This window comes from Schistocerca gregaria, chromosome 1 (assembly GCF_023897955.1).
Source record: "Schistocerca gregaria isolate iqSchGreg1 chromosome 1, iqSchGreg1.2, whole genome shotgun sequence".
NCBI classification, from domain to species: domain Eukaryota; kingdom Metazoa; phylum Arthropoda; class Insecta; order Orthoptera; family Acrididae; genus Schistocerca; species Schistocerca gregaria.
Window position 1 is genome coordinate 155,201,831 of NC_064920.1, and position 22,644 is coordinate 155,224,474.

Sequence of the window (22,644 nt, forward strand, 5' to 3'; positions counted from 1 at the left end):
ATGGATATTGTTGTTGGTCATCAACGTAGACCAAAATATTTTTACGTAAAAACCCCCCAAAACATCACAGTAACACCTCCCACTGACGTACACCAACCACATTCTGAGTAGTAGACACCTCATTGTTCTCTCTGTGCACTCGAAGCTTCGCATCATTTGATAAGAGGCAAAATCACTATTCGTTGGAGCTAGAATGACCTGTTGTCCAGTTTTTATGCCGTTTGACTCACTGAAGAAGTGCAGCTTTATTAGCCGTTGTGAGCAAAGGCCTTATGCAAGATGTCCACTGCATAGAGTTCCCTTCCACATGTTCGCTCCGAGTTTGGATAAGGTAGACCTGCATTAGCTGACAGCAGCATTTCCTGTCGTTTTGAAAGCGATTGTCATGGAGAAAGCATTACATTCATCTCCAGTTCCTGTTGGTCGATTCCATCTGTTATTAAAATTCGTGCTGGTGTGGAGTGTTTTCCTCGCTACTTAAGTCGTTTGTGAGGGCCTTAGTGTACTTGCAGCATGTTCTTTGATATGTGTGTTGTTGAGATTGCGAGGCTAATGTTGGCATAATACCCAACTTCCTGTAACTTTACATCCTATTAAGCTAGGCTTTTGTTAAGGCATCTTAGACAGATCTGCCTGAACGGCGAATTGTTCAGAAATGTTCAAATGTGTGCGAAATCTTATGGGACTTAACTGCTAAGGTCATCAGTTCCTAAGGTTACACACTGCTTAACCTAAATTATCCTAAGGACAAACACACACACACCCATGCCCGAGGGAGGACTCGAACCACCGCCGGGACCAGCCGCACAGTCGATGACTATAGCGCTTGAGCCCGCTGGGCTAATCCCGCGCGTCAAGGGCGAAATAATGAGGTATGAGACCCTCGTGACTGTATGTGGAACTGGCTGGCGCTATTTTTAAACCAGTCAATGACCTCTAGTTCTTCCGCTGCGGCATAATAAATAGCACAAGTTGTGAGGGAAATTATAAATCCTCCGAATCGGCTTATTTGAAGGGTTTGCAGCCTGTGAAGATGTAACTTCGCTGTATTTCCCCAGAAAACACACGCATAACCTGTCACTGAGCGAATAAAAAGTCGATAGCCCACAGTGGATCGATAATTAGGTTTCATCCTGGATTAAACTGCCCCTAGCTGGTGCGAAATTATATTTCGTACTTCTTGGATATGAATTTAGGAGGTAACTTTGGAATCAATGAGCACACCTAAGTATTTGAGCGATGCGGCCCACTGTATCGTTTCACCGAATAGCTCTACTTCGGAAATATACAGTCGATGTTTCCTCGAAATGATTATCGTTTGACTTATAAGTACATTAAATTCGGCGCATGATTCCGTTGGCCAGGCTTCGAGGTTTTGACAGGTCTCTTGGAGGCGATGGTGCAGTGCTTTTGGCTATCTGTTTAGCTTCAAGAGAGCCGTATTATCAGCACAGATAGCTCTTGTGATCCAGGTTGTCATCAGAGGTGTGACGTATACAATATGTAGAGTTGGGGACCCAGTATCGACCCCTATGGTACGCCAGCTCTGGTTTGACGGACGGTGGCTTCCCCTACTCAAACGACGAAGGTATGCCCTAGCAAATACACAGAACGCAGTTTCTTGCATGGTGACGCGTCACCCATCACAAAGGACTTGTACAGGTTGTTTCTCGACTACTGCTCTGCTCCTTACTCCCTGTTAAACATCTTTGAGTGGTATAACATTTCCTGTAGACACATTCGACAGTCCGCGTTGATACGTCACCAAATCGGGCAACATTATTCACTTCGTGGTCGTGGGCACATTCAGACACGATAATGCTTCTTACTATTCTGTTCTGTCTTTACATCGTCTCATCTTATACCATGTTGATTTCATACAACCGACTGGCGCATCACACAACTCTGCTGCGTCAGAGGTAAAGGGTTATCATATGATCTCCTGAGGTTCCATCTAAAACGCTGCAAAGCAACCAGTGTTCTCTTTTAATGGTCACTGACGTTTTGTTCGTTCAACGTGCAGTGAGTCAGAATTGGGAGATTTGAACCCATCTGCTTTCTAATAAGAGTTCTGTATCTTATTTACTTTCTAACTAGTCGACAAGAGGCAGAATAAGAAAATAGGTGTCCTTTAAGGGACGAGAGTAGCTTTAATATAAAGGAAACATGTTATACATCCGTGGGTTCCTAAATGCTCACAGAGTCTTCAGGCAGTGGTTACGCTAATCGTCCCATTAAGATTCCTTCCTCCCCAATCCCGAAAGCATTTATTATTCAATGATTTACATGTCAGGCAACGCTCTACATGTCCACTATTTCGAGAGTTTCCTAAAATAGCTCACAAATAGATTTCACTTTTCCACTGCTTACCTTCTGTAAGTAGATCTACAAATGCGAGATACATTCCATCTACTAACTTACATTAATTTACTGTTGCTGGTTTTACTCAGATGAAAGGATCATCCTCTGACTCTATCAATAACACTTTTAATGTTCAAGCCACTCAGGATGATTTTTCTGTGTTTTTCGAGTGCTATTCGTGCATTTACTTGTAATCAAATTTTTATGCCTTGGTCTCGTTCACGTCCTTCACCATTCACTAAGCCAGAAGAACATCCTAACAAGATCTCAGACATGATAAAACTCACTTTGTAATTTCTGACCATTTGTGAACTGTAAATAAATTTATTTCACTTCAGTCTACTTTTACATAGTGGAGTCCATGAGGAACAAGTTTCACTTAGTGAACGATAAGAGTATAGCTGAAGCGAAAGGAATTAGCTCGCTGATTACGTAGAAATAGAGGACGAGCAGAGAGTGCCTCTTTTGTAAGCAATATCAGTATCGATATTTTCAGCAATGTTGGCCCGTTCTCTTCTTGACTTCAACCGTTTCAGAGATATGGTCATGCTCTCCGAAGAATTAAAATTAATTTGTCATGTGAAGATTAAATTCACACCCTTTGTCATGCGGATAGAGGATATATGTTGTCAACCAGTCGAAAGTTCTACGTAAGATATGTAGAAGCGATGCATTTTCTGTATATATCTGAATAAATATTTTGACATCGCCTGTGCAGTGCATGACGGAAAGCAAATTATTTCAGTATTAGCCGCTTGCTAATCTATTAGATTGGCGAACAGAGCTAAGGAAACATTACTGTTTACATGTCACCATACCCTCTGTTGTCTCATACCAATGGTTGCTATGTGACAAGTACACAAAAAGAAGTAAAACTGCTACATAGTCTATCGCGAATACCAGATCTTCACTTGGGCCACACTGTTTCACGAGAAGAAAGCTTTTCCTTTGCAGATTCCCATTACAGCAACCCCTCCTAAGCTGATAGTGCTAGTATGAGTACAATGTTGGACTAATTATCTATCTGACAAGTTGTTACATAAAAGTGTACGAAATGACTGTTGATTCTATACTAAATATATTCGCGAAATCTCTGCCACTATACTGACGAAAACACGCTTTACGTGATACCTGAGCGCGGTATTCGCAACCGGTTTCAATTAGCATAACATCTGTCTGGTTGGCTGTAATGATGCAACAACTTATAGAACGAAATCGATTCTGTCGCTTTGGTTTTTTCTTTTCCTTTTTTTTCGTTTATAGCCGTTATGGAGAATCCCCCCGCATGCAGTCTGGTAGGATGAAATTTTTTTATTTAAAACAAAGAAATGCCCGTTAAGTTCATGTAATCATACAGGAAATTTTGTGCAAATTGTAGCAACATGCACCTTCTTTGCTATAGACTTAATATGGTAATGCTGTTAGGGGCTGTACCTGCCTTAGTCTCTATGAACTTTATGTACTGGAAAACAGAGGTAACATTTTTTACTGATATGCCTTATTTTCATGTAATGAATCGTTTGAAAAACACACTACTTAATACAAAAGCCAGCCACGACTAAAGAAGTGCAATGCTTATATTTAAAGATCTTCAAACCATTTTTACTAAAAAGTTCTTATAAATTGATGAAATTCACTGTGAATGAAGACTATTCAAGCCACATTAGTTGTTATGTAGTCCTTTATTGAGAACACTTGCTGTTTCGCAACATTACATTGGCCGAGCGATTCTAGGCGTTGTTGCTACGGTTGCAGGTTCGAATCCTGCCTCGGGCATGGATGTGTGTGATGTCCTTAGGTTAGTTAGGTTGAAGTAGTTCTAGGGTACTGATGACCTCAGGTGTTAAGTCCCGTAGTGCTCAGAGCCAGCTTCGTTACACGTGCATCCTCAGGTGGTGCAAGCTACGATGTCCATAGCTTCCCGTTGTCTGAGGGCGAATCATTGGAAAAATTTGGAAATTCGTGGAAAGGTGTTATGGGACCAAACTGCTGAGGTCATCGGTCCCTAAGCTTACACACTACTTAACGTAACTTAAACCAACTTACGCTAAGGACAACACACACACACACACACACACACACACACACACACACACACACACACACACACACACACACACCACCCAAACCACAAACACCCATGCCCGAGCCGGCCACGGCTAACAATTTAAATGGAAGTAGACAACTGATACAAAATGAATAACTATTTAATCGGTGAGTAAGTGAAGAAACCACGTCCAGTTTTTTTTCCAGATTAAGGTGACCGGAGACAGCAAATCTTTGTATCTGTACGCATCGTTTGTTATAACAATCATTAGACGGGCATTGGGTTGGTGAAGTGTCCGTGTCCCAATATGCAGGCCAATTGTAAACCTAATCCTGTAAGAAAATAAAGAAACAAGGCAATGAAAACTAATTCTACAATCCCCTGTGTATATCTCCATATCGCGATTAGTTAATTATCACGGTACAATAATCAAGAAGTGCGGTTCTAGGCGCTTCAGTCTGGAACTGCGTGACTGCTACGGTTGCAGGTTCGAATACTGCCTCGGGCATGGATGTGTGTGGTGTCCTTAGGTTAGTTACGTTTAAGTAGTTCTAAGTTTAAGGGACTGATGATCTCAGATGTTAAGTCCCATAGTGCTCAGAGCCATTTTAGCCGGCCGCGGTGGACGTGCGGTTCTAGGCGCTTCAGTGCGGAACCGCGTGGCTGCTACGGTCGCAGGTTCGAATCCTGCCTCGTGCATGGATGTGTGTGATGTCCTTAGGTTAGTTAGGTTTAAGGAGTTCTAAGTTCTAGAGGACTGATGAGCTAAGATGTTAATTTCCATAGTGCTCAGAGCCATTTGAACCATTTGAACCCATGCCCGAGGGAGGACTCGAACCTTCGATGGGGAGGGGGGAAGGAGGGGGGGGGGGGGCGGGGCGAACAGCGAACACCTGGACCGCGCGGCTGCCCCGAACGGCCGCGAATCATTGCAAAAGCTGAGGATGCACATGTAAAGCTGCGAAACCGGTACCGTTCCCAATGAAGGACCACACAAATTGGCTTGAAGTGTCTTCATTCACTGTGCATTCCATCGATACGTAAGAACTTTTTTTTTTAGCAAAAAGCACTTTGAAGATTCTTAAATACACTATGTGATCAAAAGTATCTTGACACCCCCAAAAACATATGTCTGTCACGTTAGGTGCATTGTGCTGTCACCTATTGCCAGGTACTCTATATTAGCGACTTCAGTACTCATTAGACACTGTGAGAGAGCAGAATGGGGCTTTCGCCGGAACTCACGGACTTCGAACGTGGTCAGTTGTCACTTGTGTCGTACGTCTTACGCGAGGTTTCCACATTCCTAAACACCTCTAGGTCCACTCTTTCCGATGTGATAGTGAAGTGGAACCATAAAGGTACCCGTACTGCACAAAATCGTACAGGCCGACCTCGTCTGTTGTCTGACAGAGACCGCCGACATTTGAAGAGGGTCGTAATGTGTAAAAGGCAGACGTCTATCCAGACCATCACACAGGAATTCCAAACTGCATCAGGATCCCCTGCAAGTACTTTGACAGTTAGGGGGGACGTGAGGAAACTTGGATTTCATGGTCGGGTGGCTGGTCATAAGCCACTCACCACCCCGGTAAATGCCAAACAACGTGGAAAAACATTGCATTGAGTGACGAATCACGGTACCAATGTGGCGATCCGATGACAGGGTGTGGGTATTGTGAATGCCTGGTCAAAGTCATCTGCAAGTATGTGTAGTGCCAACAGTAAAATTTGGAGGCGGTGGTGTTATGGCGTGGTCGTGTTTTTCATGCAGCGGTTTGCACCAGTTGTTGTTTTGCGTGGCACTATCACAGCACAGGGTTACATTGATGTTCTAAGAATTTTCTTGCTTCCCACAGTTGAAGAAGAATTTGGGTATGGCAACTGCATATTTCAACATGATCTAACATATGATCATAATGCATCGCCTGTGGCGGAATGCTTGCACGACAATAACATCCCTGTAGTAGAGGGGCCTGAACAGAATCCTGACCTGAATCCTGTAGAACACCTTTGGGATGTTTTGGAACGCCGACTTCGTGCCAGGCCTCGCCAACCGACAACGATAGCTCTCCTCAGTGCAACACTCCGTGAAGAATGGCCTGCCATTCTCCAAGAAACCTTCCAGCACCTGATTGAATGTATGCCTGCGAGAGTGGAACCTGCCATCATGGCTAAGGATGGCCTTAACACCATACTGAATTCCAGCGTTACAGATGGATGGCACCACGAACTTGTAAGTCATTTTCAGCCAGGTTTCCGGATACATTTGATCACATAGAGTGAGAGCAAAGTGTGAAAGAAACTTTATTTTGCGAGAACATCAGTTTCCAGAATCTAAGCGTATCGTATCTTAGACCATTTATTTACTCTCTATGGTGGTTTTGTATCGGATTATAAATAAAACGAACACGCATCTGATCTCATTTCAGCCAAATATTTTCGTGACGTTAATTGTTCCGTATCTCGTCATGTTCTACATTATTCTTCAAGGGGAATTTTATTGGTCGGTCGTTAGTTAATAATGTATTTGTTTTGGAAGTCTATGTTCCACAGCCACAATGTTTTTGTACTATTTATATATCTTTAGTTCTTGGTGCTACTTTCGGATACTGAAGCAATCATTTTACCATCAATCAAGGAGTCAATTAATGGAATTACAGTTGGATGAATCCCTGTTCAAACCCTTGTCTAGTTTTACATTTCCGTTGCTTCTCCTTATCAACTCATGCGAATACCGCCAATTTGGTAAGTAATCTGATCTTAGTCCATAAATCCTTCCGGATGTGTGAGCACATAGTTAATGTGTAAAATTCTCCGACGCAACTGCCAATTTTACAAATGGCCTTCCTTTTACTAAGAGAAACACCCTGAGCAAGGTAATTTTCCACAACGGCAGCAATGTCAGAGAATTTTACACATTGACAATGAGGGCACATATCCAAAGGAATTTATTGACTCTGAGAATGACGCGGAGTTTTACGATTACATAAGCTAAACCTGCAATGTTAAACTGATACAATTATTGTCTGCGAACTATTTCTTTACTGTACGCGCGGCACAGCAATGTCAGTGACGTTCGCATCCTTTCGTATTTGGCATTCCATTGTTGTTGTTGTGATTTTCAGTTCAGAGAGTTGTTTGCTGCAACTTTCCATGCTACTCTCTCCTGTGCAAGCCTTTTCATCTCCGAGTAACTACTGCGACCTACAGCCTTCTGAATCTGCTTAGTATATTCATCTCTTGATCACCCTCTCCGATTTCTACCCTCCAATACTAAATTGGTGATCCCTTCATGCCTCAGAACGTGTTCTGCCAACTTCTAGTGAAGTTGTGCCACAGATTCCTCTTCTCCCCAGTTCTATTCAGTACCTCCTCATTAGTTACGTGATCTACCCATTTAATTTTCAACATCCTTCTGTAGCACCACATTTCGAAAGCATCTATTCTCTTATAGTCTAAACTATTTATCGTCCATGTTTCGCTTCCTTACATGGCTTCACTCCATACAAATACTTTCAGAGAAGACTGCCTGGCACCTAAATCTGTACACGATGGTAACAAATTTCTCTACTTGAGAAACGCTTTCCATGCCATAACCAGTGTCCATTTTATATCCCCTCTATTTCGACCGTCATCAGTTATTTTGCGCCCCAAATAGCAAACCTCATCTACTACTTTATGTGTCTCCTTTCTTAACCTAATTCCCTTATGCGCGTATTTTAGGACCACACGCTAACCACGCAGCACCACCTCTTCCGAATTTGACAGTTGCCACTACACAGGCATTCGCCAGACGGGCGGACTTCCATCGGATTGACACTGGGGACAGCGTGATGCATCACTTCAAATCACTTGTTTCCAGTCCTTTACACTATCTTAAGCATCGCTCGGCTTTTAATTCCCATAACTCCCTACGCCCAGATATTATGCTAGCTGGGCTGCTGGTGGCAACAAAACGACTATTCACGTGGGTATGTAGAATATATGAGTCTGGCGACATTCCATCTGACTTTCGAAAAGCATCACCCACACAATTCCGAAGACGGCAAGAGCTGCCAAGTGCGAGAATTATCGCACAATCAGCTTAACAGCTCATGCATCGAAGCTGCTTACAATAACAATATACAGAAGAATGGAAAAGAAAATTGAGAATACGCTAGATGACGATCAGTTTGGCCTTAGGTAAAGTAAAGGGACGAGAGCGGCGATTCTGACGTTACGGCTAATAATGGAAGCAAGGCTCAAGAAAAATCAAGACACGTTCATAGGGTTTGTCGACCTGGAAAAAAGCGTTCGACAATATAAATTGGTGCACGCTGTTCGAGATTCTGAAAAAAGTAGGAGTAAGTTATAGGGAGAGACGGGTCATATACAATATGTACAACAACCAAGAGGGAATAATAAGAGTGGACGATCAAGAACGAAGTGCTCGTATTAAGAAGGGTGTAAGACAAGGCTGTAGCCTTTCGCCCCTACTCTTCAATCTGTACATCGAGGAAGCAATGATGAAAATAAAAGAAAGGTTCAGGAGTGGAATTAAAATACAAGGTGAAAGGATATCAATGATACGATTCGCTGATGACATTGCTATCCTGAGTGAAAGTGAAGAAGAATTAAATGATCTGCTGAACGGAATGAACAGTCTAATGAGTACAAAGTATGGTTTGAGAGTAAATCGGAGAAAGACGAAGATAATGAGAAGTAGTAGAAATGAGAACAGCGAGAAACTTAACATCAGGATTGATGGTCACGAAGTCAGTGAAGGTAAGGAATTCTGCTACCTTGGCAGTAAAATAACCAATGACGGACGGAGCAACGAGGACATCAAAAGCTGACTCGCGAAGGCAAAAGAGGCATTTCTGGCCAAGAGAAGGCTACTAATATCAAATACCGGCCTTAATTTGAGGAAGAAATTTCTGAGGGTGTACGTCTGGAGTACAGCATTGTATGATAGTGAAACATGGACTGTGGGAAAACCGGAACAGAAGAGAATCGAAGGATTTGAGATGTGGTGCTATAGACGAATGTTGAAAATTAGGTGGACTGATAAGGTAAGGAATGAGGAGGTTCTACGCAGAATCGGAGAGGAAAGGAATATGTGGAAAACACTGATAAGGAGAAGGGACAGGATGATAGGACATCTGCTAAGACATGAAGGAATGACTTCCATGGTACTAGAGGGAGCTGTAGAGGGCAAAAACTGTAGAGGAAGACAGAGATTGGAATACGTCAAGCAAATAATTGAGGACGTAGGTTGCAAGTGCTACTCTGAGATGAAGAGGTTAGCACAGGAAAGGAATTCGTGTCGGGCCGCATCAAACCAGTCAGTAGAGCGATGAAAAAAAAAAAAAAACCTCCCTACGGCCAGATATTATGCTAGCTGGGCTGCTGGTAACATTTGGTACTATCGAGTGATTCCTTCCGCAAAACAGCTTTTTACGATCACCCTCCGCGATGTTCGACGGTCCCTGTCCACGAGTACAAGAGGCCTGACAGATCTTGTTTTAGCTAATGCTGTTCTATCGCGTTTACAGTCCACATCACAGCACCAACTGCCGACTTGGGCATCTTTATAAGGGTTGAAATTTCCGCAATGAATTTGTTACTCATGTGACATCCAGTGGCCATCCACGTTCAAAATCACTGACCGAACGACTCTCTTATTATTGCTTCTCTACGGAAAATACTGGCTGGTCCGCTTCTTGTGTGACATCCAGTGGTCAAATCCGCAATACATAAGGATACCCCAATACGTTTCATCAGTGAGTTTACAGTATGGATCTGTGGCAAAGCTATATGGTTTCTACAGGAGTCCGCCTTTAGTGTTAAACGTTTCTCGAAATGATTATCTCTCTTTTTCTCTGGTCTTTTCGAGACATGTTTGAGTGAAGAAACGCCTAGTAACCTCTGTAAAGTCATGCCCAAATTACTATCTTGTGGTAGCACTGAGTGGACTGTAACCTCATTGGAGCAGAATGTTCACGTGACGTTGTAGTACCCATTTGTCCTGAACATTAGATTACCAACGTCTCAACAAACAGCCAGTAAGGGATACCGAACGAAATATGTGTTTTGTCGCCTTGTAAAGCTCAGGTCAAAAGAATCGAGCTCATTGTTCCATGGATGTGATGCTTTCGGTACCACTTAGAAATGTTATGATCAAACAATGACAAATAAATAAATGAAATCAAAATGAAAGAAAATAAAAATAAAACTGAGCGCCTAGGGGAACAACGATGCAGTCTCATTCTATTGCAATATAACCAGAACATCCTTGTTCCTTCCGCTAGTCTCTTCGCAGATAGCGATATATATTCATCTATTTATAGATGACACGTAATGGAAAAGTAATGAAGAAACTACTATCTTGTGGCGTTGTTACCGGCCGAAATCCCATGGTGTGTACCATACTGATCCCATGCAATTCCGTTCTCTACATGCTAGATATTTCAGACCACAGTCGGGTATCCTGGTCTAGTGGTAAAGGTTGTGCCAGGAAATTAAAAGGTCGAGAGATCGAATGCTGCGTTTAACCTAGCCTTCATCTCTCAATGAACGATAAGTGCTTTGCATTCCTGATGATTTATACGTCCGTTTTCCAAAGTAGAACTAGAGGAATGTGAGCCGCCGAAGTGGCGTGCAAGTGAAATAATTACACTAGGCCGTTGAGCAATACGAAATTGTCATTTCACTTCTCGCTGGCGATGGCTCTTGAAGCGATTGGTGTAGTGAATGCAAAAGCAACCTGAAATCACGAAATATGGTGTGTTTCAAGAAGATTCAACGGGTTTCGTAGGGCTATAATCTAAAAGAATGAAAATAGCAACTTGGCGAAAGTTTCAACATAACATACGATTATAGTTTTAACACTTGCATTTAGTATCAAAGTGTTCATTACCTTTCAAACAAACTCACTGTACTCTGTACCGGACGCTGGATGAATATTCAAACCACTGTGGAACTCGGCCCGTACTCGTTCAAATGGTTCAAGTGGTTCTCAGCACTATGGGACTCAACATGTGAGGTCATCAATCCCCTAGGGCTTAGAACTACGTAAACCTAACTAACCTAAGGACATCACACACATCCATGCCCGAGGCAGGATTCGAACCTGCGACCGCAGCGGTCGCGCGGTTCCAGACTGTAGCGCCTAGAACCGCTCGGCCACACAGGCCGGCCCCGTACTCGTACGAGCGTGTATGGAGTTACTGCATTCACTGCTGTTGTTATGCGAGCTCGCCCAAAAGTTGTTGAAAGCGTAGGCAAATAATAGGGGTCTCTCACCTAGCCCCCAACCCCCTCCTTAAAAATACATAGTGCGAAATCAGACGAACTTCGATGTGCTGTAGGAAGTGCAGTGTCTGTACCGCAGATGAACATCACATCTCATATCTTTAACTGAACTGGAGCTGTTAAGGTGGAGAATGCAAAACGCCTTTTGTTGTTATGTTATCGTAATTTCGACACACTGCGCAATGAACGTGAGAACGAACTGCACGAGAGAGACACCTGTCGACAATCACATGAATCGCCAATACACGTCTGGCGCCAAGGTAAACTTTGAGTTTCGATGTGTAATCTGAAATTCATCCCAAGTTCCTACGTTCATTCATGTTCAAGGTATGTTGTTGTGATGCCGGAGAAATATTTTAGAAAATCCCTGTTCCGAATGCCCATGTCGTCTTTGTCATTCTCTTCTATTTTTTCTTTTCCAGAGATCACACAAAGGAGGCCATACGGCAACCAGATTTTTATAATTTTTTATACTTTTGCTATTTGAAGTCCAGAACTCATACATTCATATACCAAAGCAGTTCCTATCAAAACTCAACAATTATCGAGAAAATCATGTTTGTAGCTTTCAGACCATGTTTAATAGGCGAAATTAAGGTCGTATTTTGGGGAAGTACGAGTTGTGGCTAAGTGACAGATTGCTTGTCTGCTATGTGGGGTTCTGGGTTCGATTCCTCTTCTGTGAAGCGTAAAATACATGAAGAAGGGAAAATAACGGTAGCGCCCGAGACGGGTAATCGCTGGATCAAGTCTTGTTTCGATCAATTTTTCTCGTGTTTCCCGCTCAGTACGAATACCTAAGTCATTTAAATACAAAATTGATCAAATATGTGCTAGTCAACTCATATCTTATTATCATAATGAAAAATAGCATATCTTGCTTCTAATTACGTTTCACACTCAAAAAAGTAGTACTCATTGCAAATATAAATTTTTAGGTATTAACTTTTATAAAACAGTTTAATCAAGATTGTTTACATTAAAAAATTAAAAACGAAATTTTTCAATCTTTACGTATTTTACGCATCATGCAAATGTTTGTCAAACATGCATTTTTGTTTGAGTCTGCTGAGAATCAAACCAAGGAGCCCTCCCAACGCCATATGGCAGGCGAGCAGTCTACCACAGAAAAGCAGCACCCGAGCTGTCTGAGGCGCCTTGTCATGGTCTGCGCGGCTCCCCCAGTCATAGGTTTGAATCCTCCCTCGGGCATGCGTGTGTGTCTTGTCCTTAGAGTAAGTTAGTTTAAGTTCGATTAAGTAGTGTGTAAGCTTACGACCGATGACCTCAGCAGTTTGGTCCCATAAGACCTTACCACAAATTTCCAAAAAAGCAGCCTTACATTAGCCTGTTAAACGTGACTGGAAAGTTTCAAAGACGATTCTCTCGAGAATATTTGGGAGTTGCATGTAACGGCGTTGGTTGATTCATAGTTTAGTATCGAACTACACGTGCAATAAATATAAAAAATTCAAAAATCTGATCGCCGTGTGACCTCTTTGTTAGGTACCCGTTTTATCTCTTGGGTTCACAAAAACATAATAAAATGCGACTGCGGTGTGATCTGCTTGTTAGTTATTCATTTTATCTCTTGGCGTCACAAACACATTGTTCAAATTCCGTCAGAATCATTGGAACCCACAAAAGTAATTTCCAGTCATATAGAAATGTCAACGCCATCACGTTTTGACTGACATCGCTTCATGAGCTGTTCTTGTTGACAACACGCTTCGTGTCATTCGTTGTCAATGCAGTTATACACTACTGGTCATTAAAACTGCTACAAGAAGAAGGCAGATGATAAACGGGTATTCATTCGAAAAATATTTTATACTAGAACTGACATGTGATTACATTATCACTGAAGCTGGGTTCATAGATCCTGAGAAATCAGTACCCACAACAACCACCACTGGCCGTAATAACGACCTTGATACGCCTGGACCTTGAGTCAAACAGAGCTTGGATGGGGTGTACAGGTACAGCCGCCCATGAAGCTTCAACAGGATACCACAGTTCATCAAGAGTAGTGACTGGCGTATTGTGACAAGCCATTTGCCCGGCCACCATTGACCAGTCGTTTAGAATTGGTGAGAGATCTGGGGAATGTGCTGGCAAGGGCAGCAGTGGAACATTTTCTGTATCCAGAAAGGCCCGTACAGGACCTGCAACATGCGGTCGTGCAATATCCTGCTAAAATGTAGGGTTTCGCAGGGATCGAATGAAGGGTAGAGCCACGGGTCGTAACACATCTGAAACATCCACTGTTTAAAGTGCCGTCAATGCGAACAAGAGGTGACCGAGACATGTAACCACTGGCACCCCATAGCATCACGCCGGGTGATACTCCAATATGGCGATGACAAATACACGCATCCAATGTGCATTCACCGCGATGTCGCCAAACGCGGATGCGAACATCATGATGGTGTAAACATAACCTGGATCCATCCGAAATATAACGTTTTGCCATTGGTGCACCCAGGTTCGTAGTTGAGTACACCATCGCAGGCGCTCCTGTCTGTGGTGCAGCGTCAAAGGTAACCGCAGCGATTGTCTCCGAGCTGATAGTCCATGCTGCTGCAAACGTCGTCGAACTGTTCGTGGAGATGGTTGTTGCCTTGCAAACGTCCCCATCTGTTGACTCAGAAATCGAGACGTGGCTGCACGATCCGCTACAGCCATGCGGATAACATGCTGTCATCTCAACTGCTAGTGATACGAGGCCGTTGGGATCCCCAACGCGAGCAGCAGTGTCGCGATACGATAAACTGCAATCGCTATAGGCTACAATCTGACCTTTATCAAAGTCGGAAATGTGATGGTACGCATTTTTCGTCCTTACACGTGGCAGCACAAAAACTTTTCACCAGTCAACGCCGGTCAACTGCTGTTTGTGTATGAGAAATCGGTTGGAAACTTTCCTTATGTCAGCACGCTGTAGGTGTCGCCACCGGCGCCAACCTTATGTGAATGCTCTGAAAAGCTAATCATTTGCATGTCACAGCATCTTCTTCCTGTGGCTTAAATTTGGCGTCTGTAGCACGACATCTTCGTGGTGTAGCAATTTTAATGGCCAGTAGTGTATTTTCGTTCACTAAGAGCGTTGAAAGGGCACTGGCTGCTTCAGAGTTTCGCTCGCGATAATTTCTGCGGGTATCGGAAATAATGAAATGGGGTGATCAGATTTCGGAAGAAACGACGCTCTCGGGTGCGGCTCGCGCCTGACCTACAGATGCAGTCAGCGACCTTGGCCGGGGCGCTCCGTCCTAGGGGGACCGGGCCAGCCAGGGACGCGGCCACAGCTGGAGGTGTGGAGGTGTGGGTGCACCCCGCCCATGGCCCGGGTGGTGGCCGCCGCGTTTCGCAGGCCGCGGTGAAAGGGTACGGCACTGGCCGCCGCCCCTCCAAGCCACGCCCACCGCCGGGCCCGCAGTATAAAACGGCGCAGAGCCCTCCCGGTCAGCACTCTGGTCCGTTCAGTTCCAAGACAACCACAACCAACAACAACAACATGGCTTTCAAGGTACGTACGTGACCACCACTGTGCTACAGCTCGTATAGTCAACTGTTTGCAGCCACACGATTCTCTGCTCGACTACGCTAGGACATTCGTCGTTTTCCTATGGGTTCTAATATCGACTACCTGGTCATTCCAAACACTAGGCGCTAAACAGAGAGCGCTGGTTCCAAAGAGCCTTGAAAAATTAGTTTTTCATCAGGCTGTATTCCTTCTAGCTGTCAACGATGTAGGCGTCACACGCCTAGAGTACCCTAGGTCTTACTCATTAATGCCGAGTTCTTTTAGACGTATCAACTACAGATAGAAAGTGAATTGGTGGCTAAATGGCCGTTGCACGTTTCCATTGAGTTGGTCATATCAAAAGAACAGAGATTTTTCCCTCTTTTGTAAACGCTCTTGACGACGAGGCTATGGTGGTTAGGGTTTAATGCTTAGTCGACGACGTGATCATCTGAGACGGAGCTCGGAATGATAAGGCTGGGAAAAGAAATCGGACACACCGTTTCAAATGCACCATCCAGGCGTTCACCATCAGCTATTTGGGGACATCGCGGGAAACGTAAATTATGATGTCTCGACTTGGTTTTCAACCACCGTACTAGCGAATACGATTGTCTTTCTCCAGTGCGCCATCTCCCTCTGTATGGTGACATGGGATTCACGGTTCAAATCCCATACATTGCTTTGGCTGAAAGGACCAAGCCCCCCGCTGTGACCGAGCGGTTCTGGGCGCTTCAGTCCGCAACCGCGCTGCTGCTACGGTCACAGGTTCGAATCCTGCCTCGGGCATGGATGTGTGTGATGTCCTTAGGTTAGTTAGGTTTAAGTGGTTCTGACTGATGAACTCAGATGTAAAGTCTCATAGTGGTCAGAGCTATTTGAACCATTTGTAAGGACCAATAAGATTTACACACTACCGTTCTACGCGCATTTCCTTAGAAGGTGACTCGTCAACGTTTCCTGTCACCGACGTCAACTCCCTATGTAGAAATGAGCACGGCATCTTTCTGTTGGGTTGTCATGGAAAGGCTTCGTAACTAAAGCAAGCAAAGGGAGAACGGAGTATTCTGAAACTTTCCGAATTCATTGATGCGAAGTAGACTATTCGCTCTCAGAGTATCTAACAGTGTGGAAAACGAGTTATCCATTGTGTAGTCTTTTTCTGCAGGCTGATCATAAAAAAAAAATGTAGGGCTATAGTGCTTATGAGGTAGACACAGATATCAAGCATATTTGCCCGCATCTCGTGGTCGTGCGGTAGCGTTCTCGCTTCCCACTCACGGGTTCCCGGGTTCGATTCCCGGCGGGTTCAGGGATTGTCTCTGCCTCGTGATGGCTGGGTGTTGTGTGCTGTCCTTAGCTTAGATAGGTTTAAGTAGTTCTAAGTTCTAGGGGACTGATGACCATAGATATTAAGTCCCATAGTGCCAGAGCCATTTGAACCAGCATATTTGTTCAATTGCAGTGACGAAACATCGTATTTGTGATTATCCGCTTGACATTAGGATTAACTCTTTTTATTCGACTGGTCCCGTTGACTGAAAGCGATAATAGAGGAACTACACAATGCAGTTCTTCAGCAGTTACTAATAGTGTTAATACGCTATCCCATGTGTGGTACCACTCAAATAGCTGTTGCCGCTGAGAAAACAGTAGCAAATTTCTCTATAGAAATCCCTAGCGGTGTCACTCAATTAGTCAGGAATGGATTCATGATTTATACATATAAAGAAAACAAAATTGAACACTGTTGAGCTTCCCAACTGATTGATATGAAAAATGTCTTTAACAAGTTGGGCAATTAACTCCTTCGTTAGATGTTTTCCACAGCAGTCGTTCAAAGTGGGAAGAACCAAACTGTGGCTTTTACTAATGAGCAATGTAGGCTTCACATACAACCTGGATAGTTTGCAAGCCTGCATCAAAAAAGATTGATCTACTAGAATATGAAATAACATGAGGTGCGTTGGTTCAACAGAGATACGTTTTCCTCTCGATTATGCATTCTAATGCATATTAACCAGTCTGTTTGAAGCGCTATAGGAAACCGGCAGTGCAGTTTAGAATATATATATATATATATATATATATATATATATATATATATTGATAATACCAACAAAAAAATAGTCAGAGGATTCTTCCGTCCAGTCGTCGAACATGTTACGATTTACGACTTGCTCACAGGCTTAACTAGAGATGGTGCATGCTTTTAGAGGATTGTTCGTTCCGATGTCTGAGGCGTACACGGTGAATGATGGAACATAAATCACAATTCTTGTCAGGCTGCGAATCATGTGTTTCTTTGGTTCTAATGAGTAATAAGAAGCTCTGCAACTACATTCGGTCAATGGAAAAACTTGCAGTGTGGTACAAAAGCTTAATGGAGTTGAAGTCAGAATTGAGTAACTATTGAAAAGAACTTTACTGTACAAAGGTATGTGGTGCAGTTACAGAGACACTATTTGTGCATACGGCAGAAGCGGTTGAAAGCCGATGATCCACATTTAAATGTTCCATTTACGAATTTCTAGCAGGCTGGAGTAACTTGGGTCTGCAACTTCTGTTAATCAATACAACGAAAATCCAGTCATAGTTGCAAATATTTTATTTTTTATTCGATGACTAGTTTCGGGCCCAGGTCCATTTTCAGATAAATATAACAAAGTCGAATATGGGATTTGCGAAGATGTCAGAGAAATATGTAGTGTACAATCACAGCGCATATGGATAACTATTAAATTTGCCATGTTTTCTCTTACTCTATTAAGGCAAGTACCGGAATAGTTTCTTTGAAAAGGACACGGCTGCTGTTTTTCACTGCACCTGTTTTGTCAGAAGTTATGCTCCTTCTCTGGTGACCTGGACGTCGACGAGATCCTCAATTCTTAGCCGTCCTTCTTCCCAGAACTGTTTTCTGACAGCTGTTAAGGCACAGGGAACTGGATACAGGAATCTCACGCAAAGAACGGGCCTGTTGTTATTCTTCTTCTCAGCGACAACCCGCCTAGTATCCACTCGAGATTTGACAGATTTATAGACGTCCTTCCTGCCACCGCAGTTGTTAGTCACATAATGGAGGGAAGTCATGTGCGCTATCTAGCTATGGATTGTGTAAGCTTTGTTCCGTGTGATCTAGTTTTTACTGCTTCTGTGGCGTAATTTCCGAGGCGAGAACGGGGGCCAGCACAGCATATTCCTAAGAGAACGTTATAGCCCGCCTAAAAAAACCGCACTTGTGGAGGTCGGTGTACCAGCCACGATCGTAAATCCGCCACGCGATTTCAGTCCAGATCTGTCTCAACTACCTGTCCTGCAAGCTAGGGCGCTGCGTGTTACGCCACACGAACGGGTTAGCTTAGCTGCACGTCTGTACCAAGGGCAAACTACACTTGGGATATGAGTACGCCCATGCTTCAGAATAAGAGTGGTAGGTGTGCCTATTACGCTAACGCCGCACGGGACAATTCAGCGGTAGTATTACAAACTTCCATTGACGATGGAGAAGAGTAAATGTATGTTAGAGGTAAGGGATCCTAGTGCAGAAAGTTATAAGTGAAAATCTCTGACAGTGGAATACTGTTGATGCTAAGGCTGTAGTGTAGGCAACTTTCAGAGGTGGCAGCGTGGACCGAAACAAGGGCTCTAAAATCCGTACCTTAAGGACTCTGAGCGCTTGTTGATACTTTGCGACACACCTCTTCTAGTCACCAGATGCGCAAAACTGTCAAGGTGTTCATTTTCGAGACCATATTTGGTAAATTGAAGGAGGAGGAGGGAGAAAGGGAAGGGAAGAGAATATTGATATCAGGTGCATGAATACTTGGAGTGGCATCAGCGGCGACGAGTGAAAATGTGTGACCGACCGGGATTGGAACTCGGGAGCGCCTGCTTACGAGGCAGTTGCGTAAAGCACTGCGCCACTCGTACACAGTGTTTGTCGCAATTACGCGCACTGCCTTGGCACGCGTCTCGGCAGACCCACATTTGCACCTAGCGCCACCTATCCGCTATGCCTGTCCATGTCCTCCACGCTCTCTCCTTTGAGATTCCTGCAGAAGGTCGCACGTAATTGTGGTCAGCACTGAATGTGGTGCATTAGTTGCCCAACAAGGCGAATCAGTGATACGCATTCGTGTAAGAGACCATATTTACAAGACTTCTTTTGTTTTGGTCCATACTACCTCGCCGGCCGCGGTAGCCGAGCGGTTCTAGGCGCTCAGTCCGAAACCGCGCGACTGCTACGGTCGCGGGTTCGAATCCTGCCTCGGGCATGGATGTGTGTGATGTCCTTAGGTTAGTTAGGTTTAAGTAGTTCTAAGTTCTAGGGGACTGATGACCACAGATGTTAAGTCCCATTGTGCTCATAGCCATTTGAACCATACCACCTCCTCCTAAAATATGTAAACCAAATATCTTGCAATAGCAGATATTTGTTTCACAATATCGACATGACCAAGTAGTCACACCGCGTAAGGTATGCATTTTGGAGCCCACGTTCTATACATTTTTTTTCTTCTTAAGCTCCTGAAAGCTGCCTGCCCTACTGTCTTAGCAACATTACGGCAGCATGTACTCCATTGTCCGAACTATCAGAAAGAATTTAGCTTACAACTTGAGACTCTCTCCTGTGGGGCCCCTTCCCTCAGATAGCTACATTTTTCTGCACCATCCATTATTTCAAGCTTGCTCGTTCCACAATAACAAATGGCAACGAAGCTTTAGTATATATGCTACGACAGAAAAATAATTTAAAAATTCATTAGTTTCTCTACAAAGTGGTAGTTGAGCTTCTGTAATGTACGAAAACTGTAGTGAAAACTGGATCCTAAGAAATGGACATGAACGAAGAAATACAGAAGTTGAGATGAAGTTTCTGACGTCTCTTTTGGACTAACGCTAAGCGAGAGAGTGCAGATTGAAGGTATAAGACAACTTGACGTAAAAAGAACACCGACAGAGGGGATTAGATGCTAATAAAAACAATGGAATGCCCACATCAAAATGATGCCAACTGAACCACGGACATAGCAAGCTTTACTTTTGAACCAAACTAGTAAAAAGCCAATGAAAAGAGAGAGGCAACAGTTTTCTTAAATTCCTTTGCTTTCGGTACTGGCCAGTCCTCCAGTACTCGTACATTAATAGGGATTTTCGCCTTGTTATACGCAGCAGGCTACACTTATTAAGATTGACAGATAACTTCCAGTAATTACACCACTCATTTATTTTCTGCAAATCCTCACTGATTTGTTCGCAACTTTCGTGTGGTAGTACTTTGCTGTAGACTACAGCATCATCGGCGAACCGTCTAATGCCACTCTCAATACCATCAACCAGATCTTTTATGTAAATCGTGGAAAGCAGTGAACCTATTGAGCCGTCCTCGGTCACACCTGAAGTTACGCTTGTTTCTGTCGACGTCACCCCGTTCAGGACGACATACTGCTCTCTGTCTCTTAGAAAACTTTCTATCCGACCGCATATAAAGTAAGCGCGCACTTTTTCGAGCAAGCGACAGTGCGGTACTGAGTCGAACGCCTGTCGAATGTCGAGAAATATGGCATCAACCTGGAAGCCGGTATCTACAGCCTGTTGTACAGCCTATCATGCACAAAGGGGGCCAGTGTTGCCTTCATCATAATATCGTCCTCATAGGCGCGCAAGTCGGCGAAGTGGCGTCACCTAAGAAGATTTGTACCAAACGACCAGTTTACCCGACGGGAGGCCCTATCCATACAAAATTGCATTACATTTTCATCACTGACTTGGCGACTGAACACTTTCTGGGTCCGTCTAACCCCAAAACTCTCCGTCTATGAATCCTTCCGGCAGATACTGAGAATTTTTCCAGGTTTTATGGTCTTGGTACATGGAACTCGTCAGTCCCTGACGTTTCGTGCTAGGCTACGCTGGACATCTTCGGAGGTGCTCCTGCCGACTGTCGGCAAGACTGAGCATAACCAGCAGCACCTTTGAAGATGTCCAACGTAACCTTGGATGAAACGTGAGGGATTGAAGAGTTTCATGGACCACGGCCATACAACCCGGAAAAATTCTCAGCAGCTGAAACATCCGGTCGTGAAAGCCTTCCTTCCGTCAGATGCCTAGCTTCCCGAGAATTAGGAACTGGACATGAGAGACCACTCGCGATGAAATCTGACGAGCCACCTGTTCCCGCAGGTCGCTCTCCTGGCAGCTCTGCTGGCCGTGGTCCACGCCGGTGGCCCAGCCGCCTACTCCACCTACACCAACACCGCCGACTTCGGCGCCGTCGGAGCGACCCTCGAGAGCACCTCCAAGGGCCTGGGCGGCCTCAACACCATCACCCAGTTCTCCAAGGCCGTGGACAGCCCCACCTCCAGCGTGCGCATCAGCAACTCCCGCGTCAGCAACGACTTCGGCTCGCTGGGCTACGGCGCCCTGCCCGCCCCCGCCGGTCTGGCCTACGGCGCTGCCGGTGCCTCCTACGGCGCCTCCCTGCACGGTGCCGGTGCCTACGGAGTAGTCCGCGCCGCCCCCGCCATCGCCGCCGCCCCCGCCCTGGCCTACGGCGCCCGCGCCTACGCCGCCCCCGCCATCGCCGCCGCCCCCGCCATCGCCGCTGCCCCCGCCATCGCCGCCGCCCCCGCCCTGGCCTACGGCGCTCGTGCCTACGCCGCCCCCGCTCTCGCCTACGGCGCCCGCGCCTACGCCGCCCCCGCCCTCGCCTACGGCCGCGGCCTCGCCTACGGCGGTGCCTACCGTGCCGCTGTCGCCGCCCCCGCTCTGGCCTACGGTGGTGCCTACCGCGCCGCCTACGCCGCCCCCGCTCTGGCCTACGGAGCCCGCGCCTACGCCGCCCCCGCCTACGCCGCTGCCCCCGCCGTCCTCGCCGCTGCCCCCGGTCACGTTACCTTCGCCGGCCTGGGCACAGCCTACCACTTCTAAATTTCCTGTCCTCCATCCTCTTCTTCACCCTTCCTACCCCTCTTCTGACGTACAACCGTACACCTTTTCGCCGGTGGGCGAAAACTTCGTCACTGGCGAATATTCTATCTATCATGCTTTCCTTTTGCGAAAGTGCCGTGAAACAAACTTCTGGACCATACTGTAATTTATACATCGAATAAACAAAAACTTTTCTCGCCATAATAATTTGTTTATTTATTTATTTTGTATTTTCACCTCTCACAATCTCACTTTCAATTAGTAATTTTAAATTAATATATAAAAATTTCAATTAATAAAAAATAATAGGTCTCAATTTTGGACATGTAAAGAGCAAATATCCTGAAACTAATGTTAATAAGACAAATTCCAAGTCACCTGAAATAAGATCATCCATTTTAAGCCATAATATATACTTCCATAACCTCTATTAAGTAGTGGCTTGGTGCCCACTGCTTCGCTCACGTTTGCGTAGTAATTACGACAA

At 44.8% G+C, this 22,644-nt stretch overlaps 1 protein-coding gene across 1 annotated transcript; it reads left to right on the top strand.

The window, feature by feature from the left end:
- Positions 1-15,170: 15,170 nt before the first annotated feature.
- Positions 15,171-22,364, top strand: LOC126335260 (cuticle protein 21.3-like). Its single transcript, XM_049998307.1, has 2 exons — positions 15,171-15,230; positions 21,411-22,364. The coding sequence occupies exons 1-2, from the start codon at positions 15,219-15,221 to the stop codon at positions 22,155-22,157; spliced, it is 759 nt and encodes a 252-aa protein (XP_049854264.1). The 5' UTR covers positions 15,171-15,218; the 3' UTR covers positions 22,158-22,364.
- The last annotated feature ends 280 nt before the right edge of the window (positions 22,365-22,644 follow it).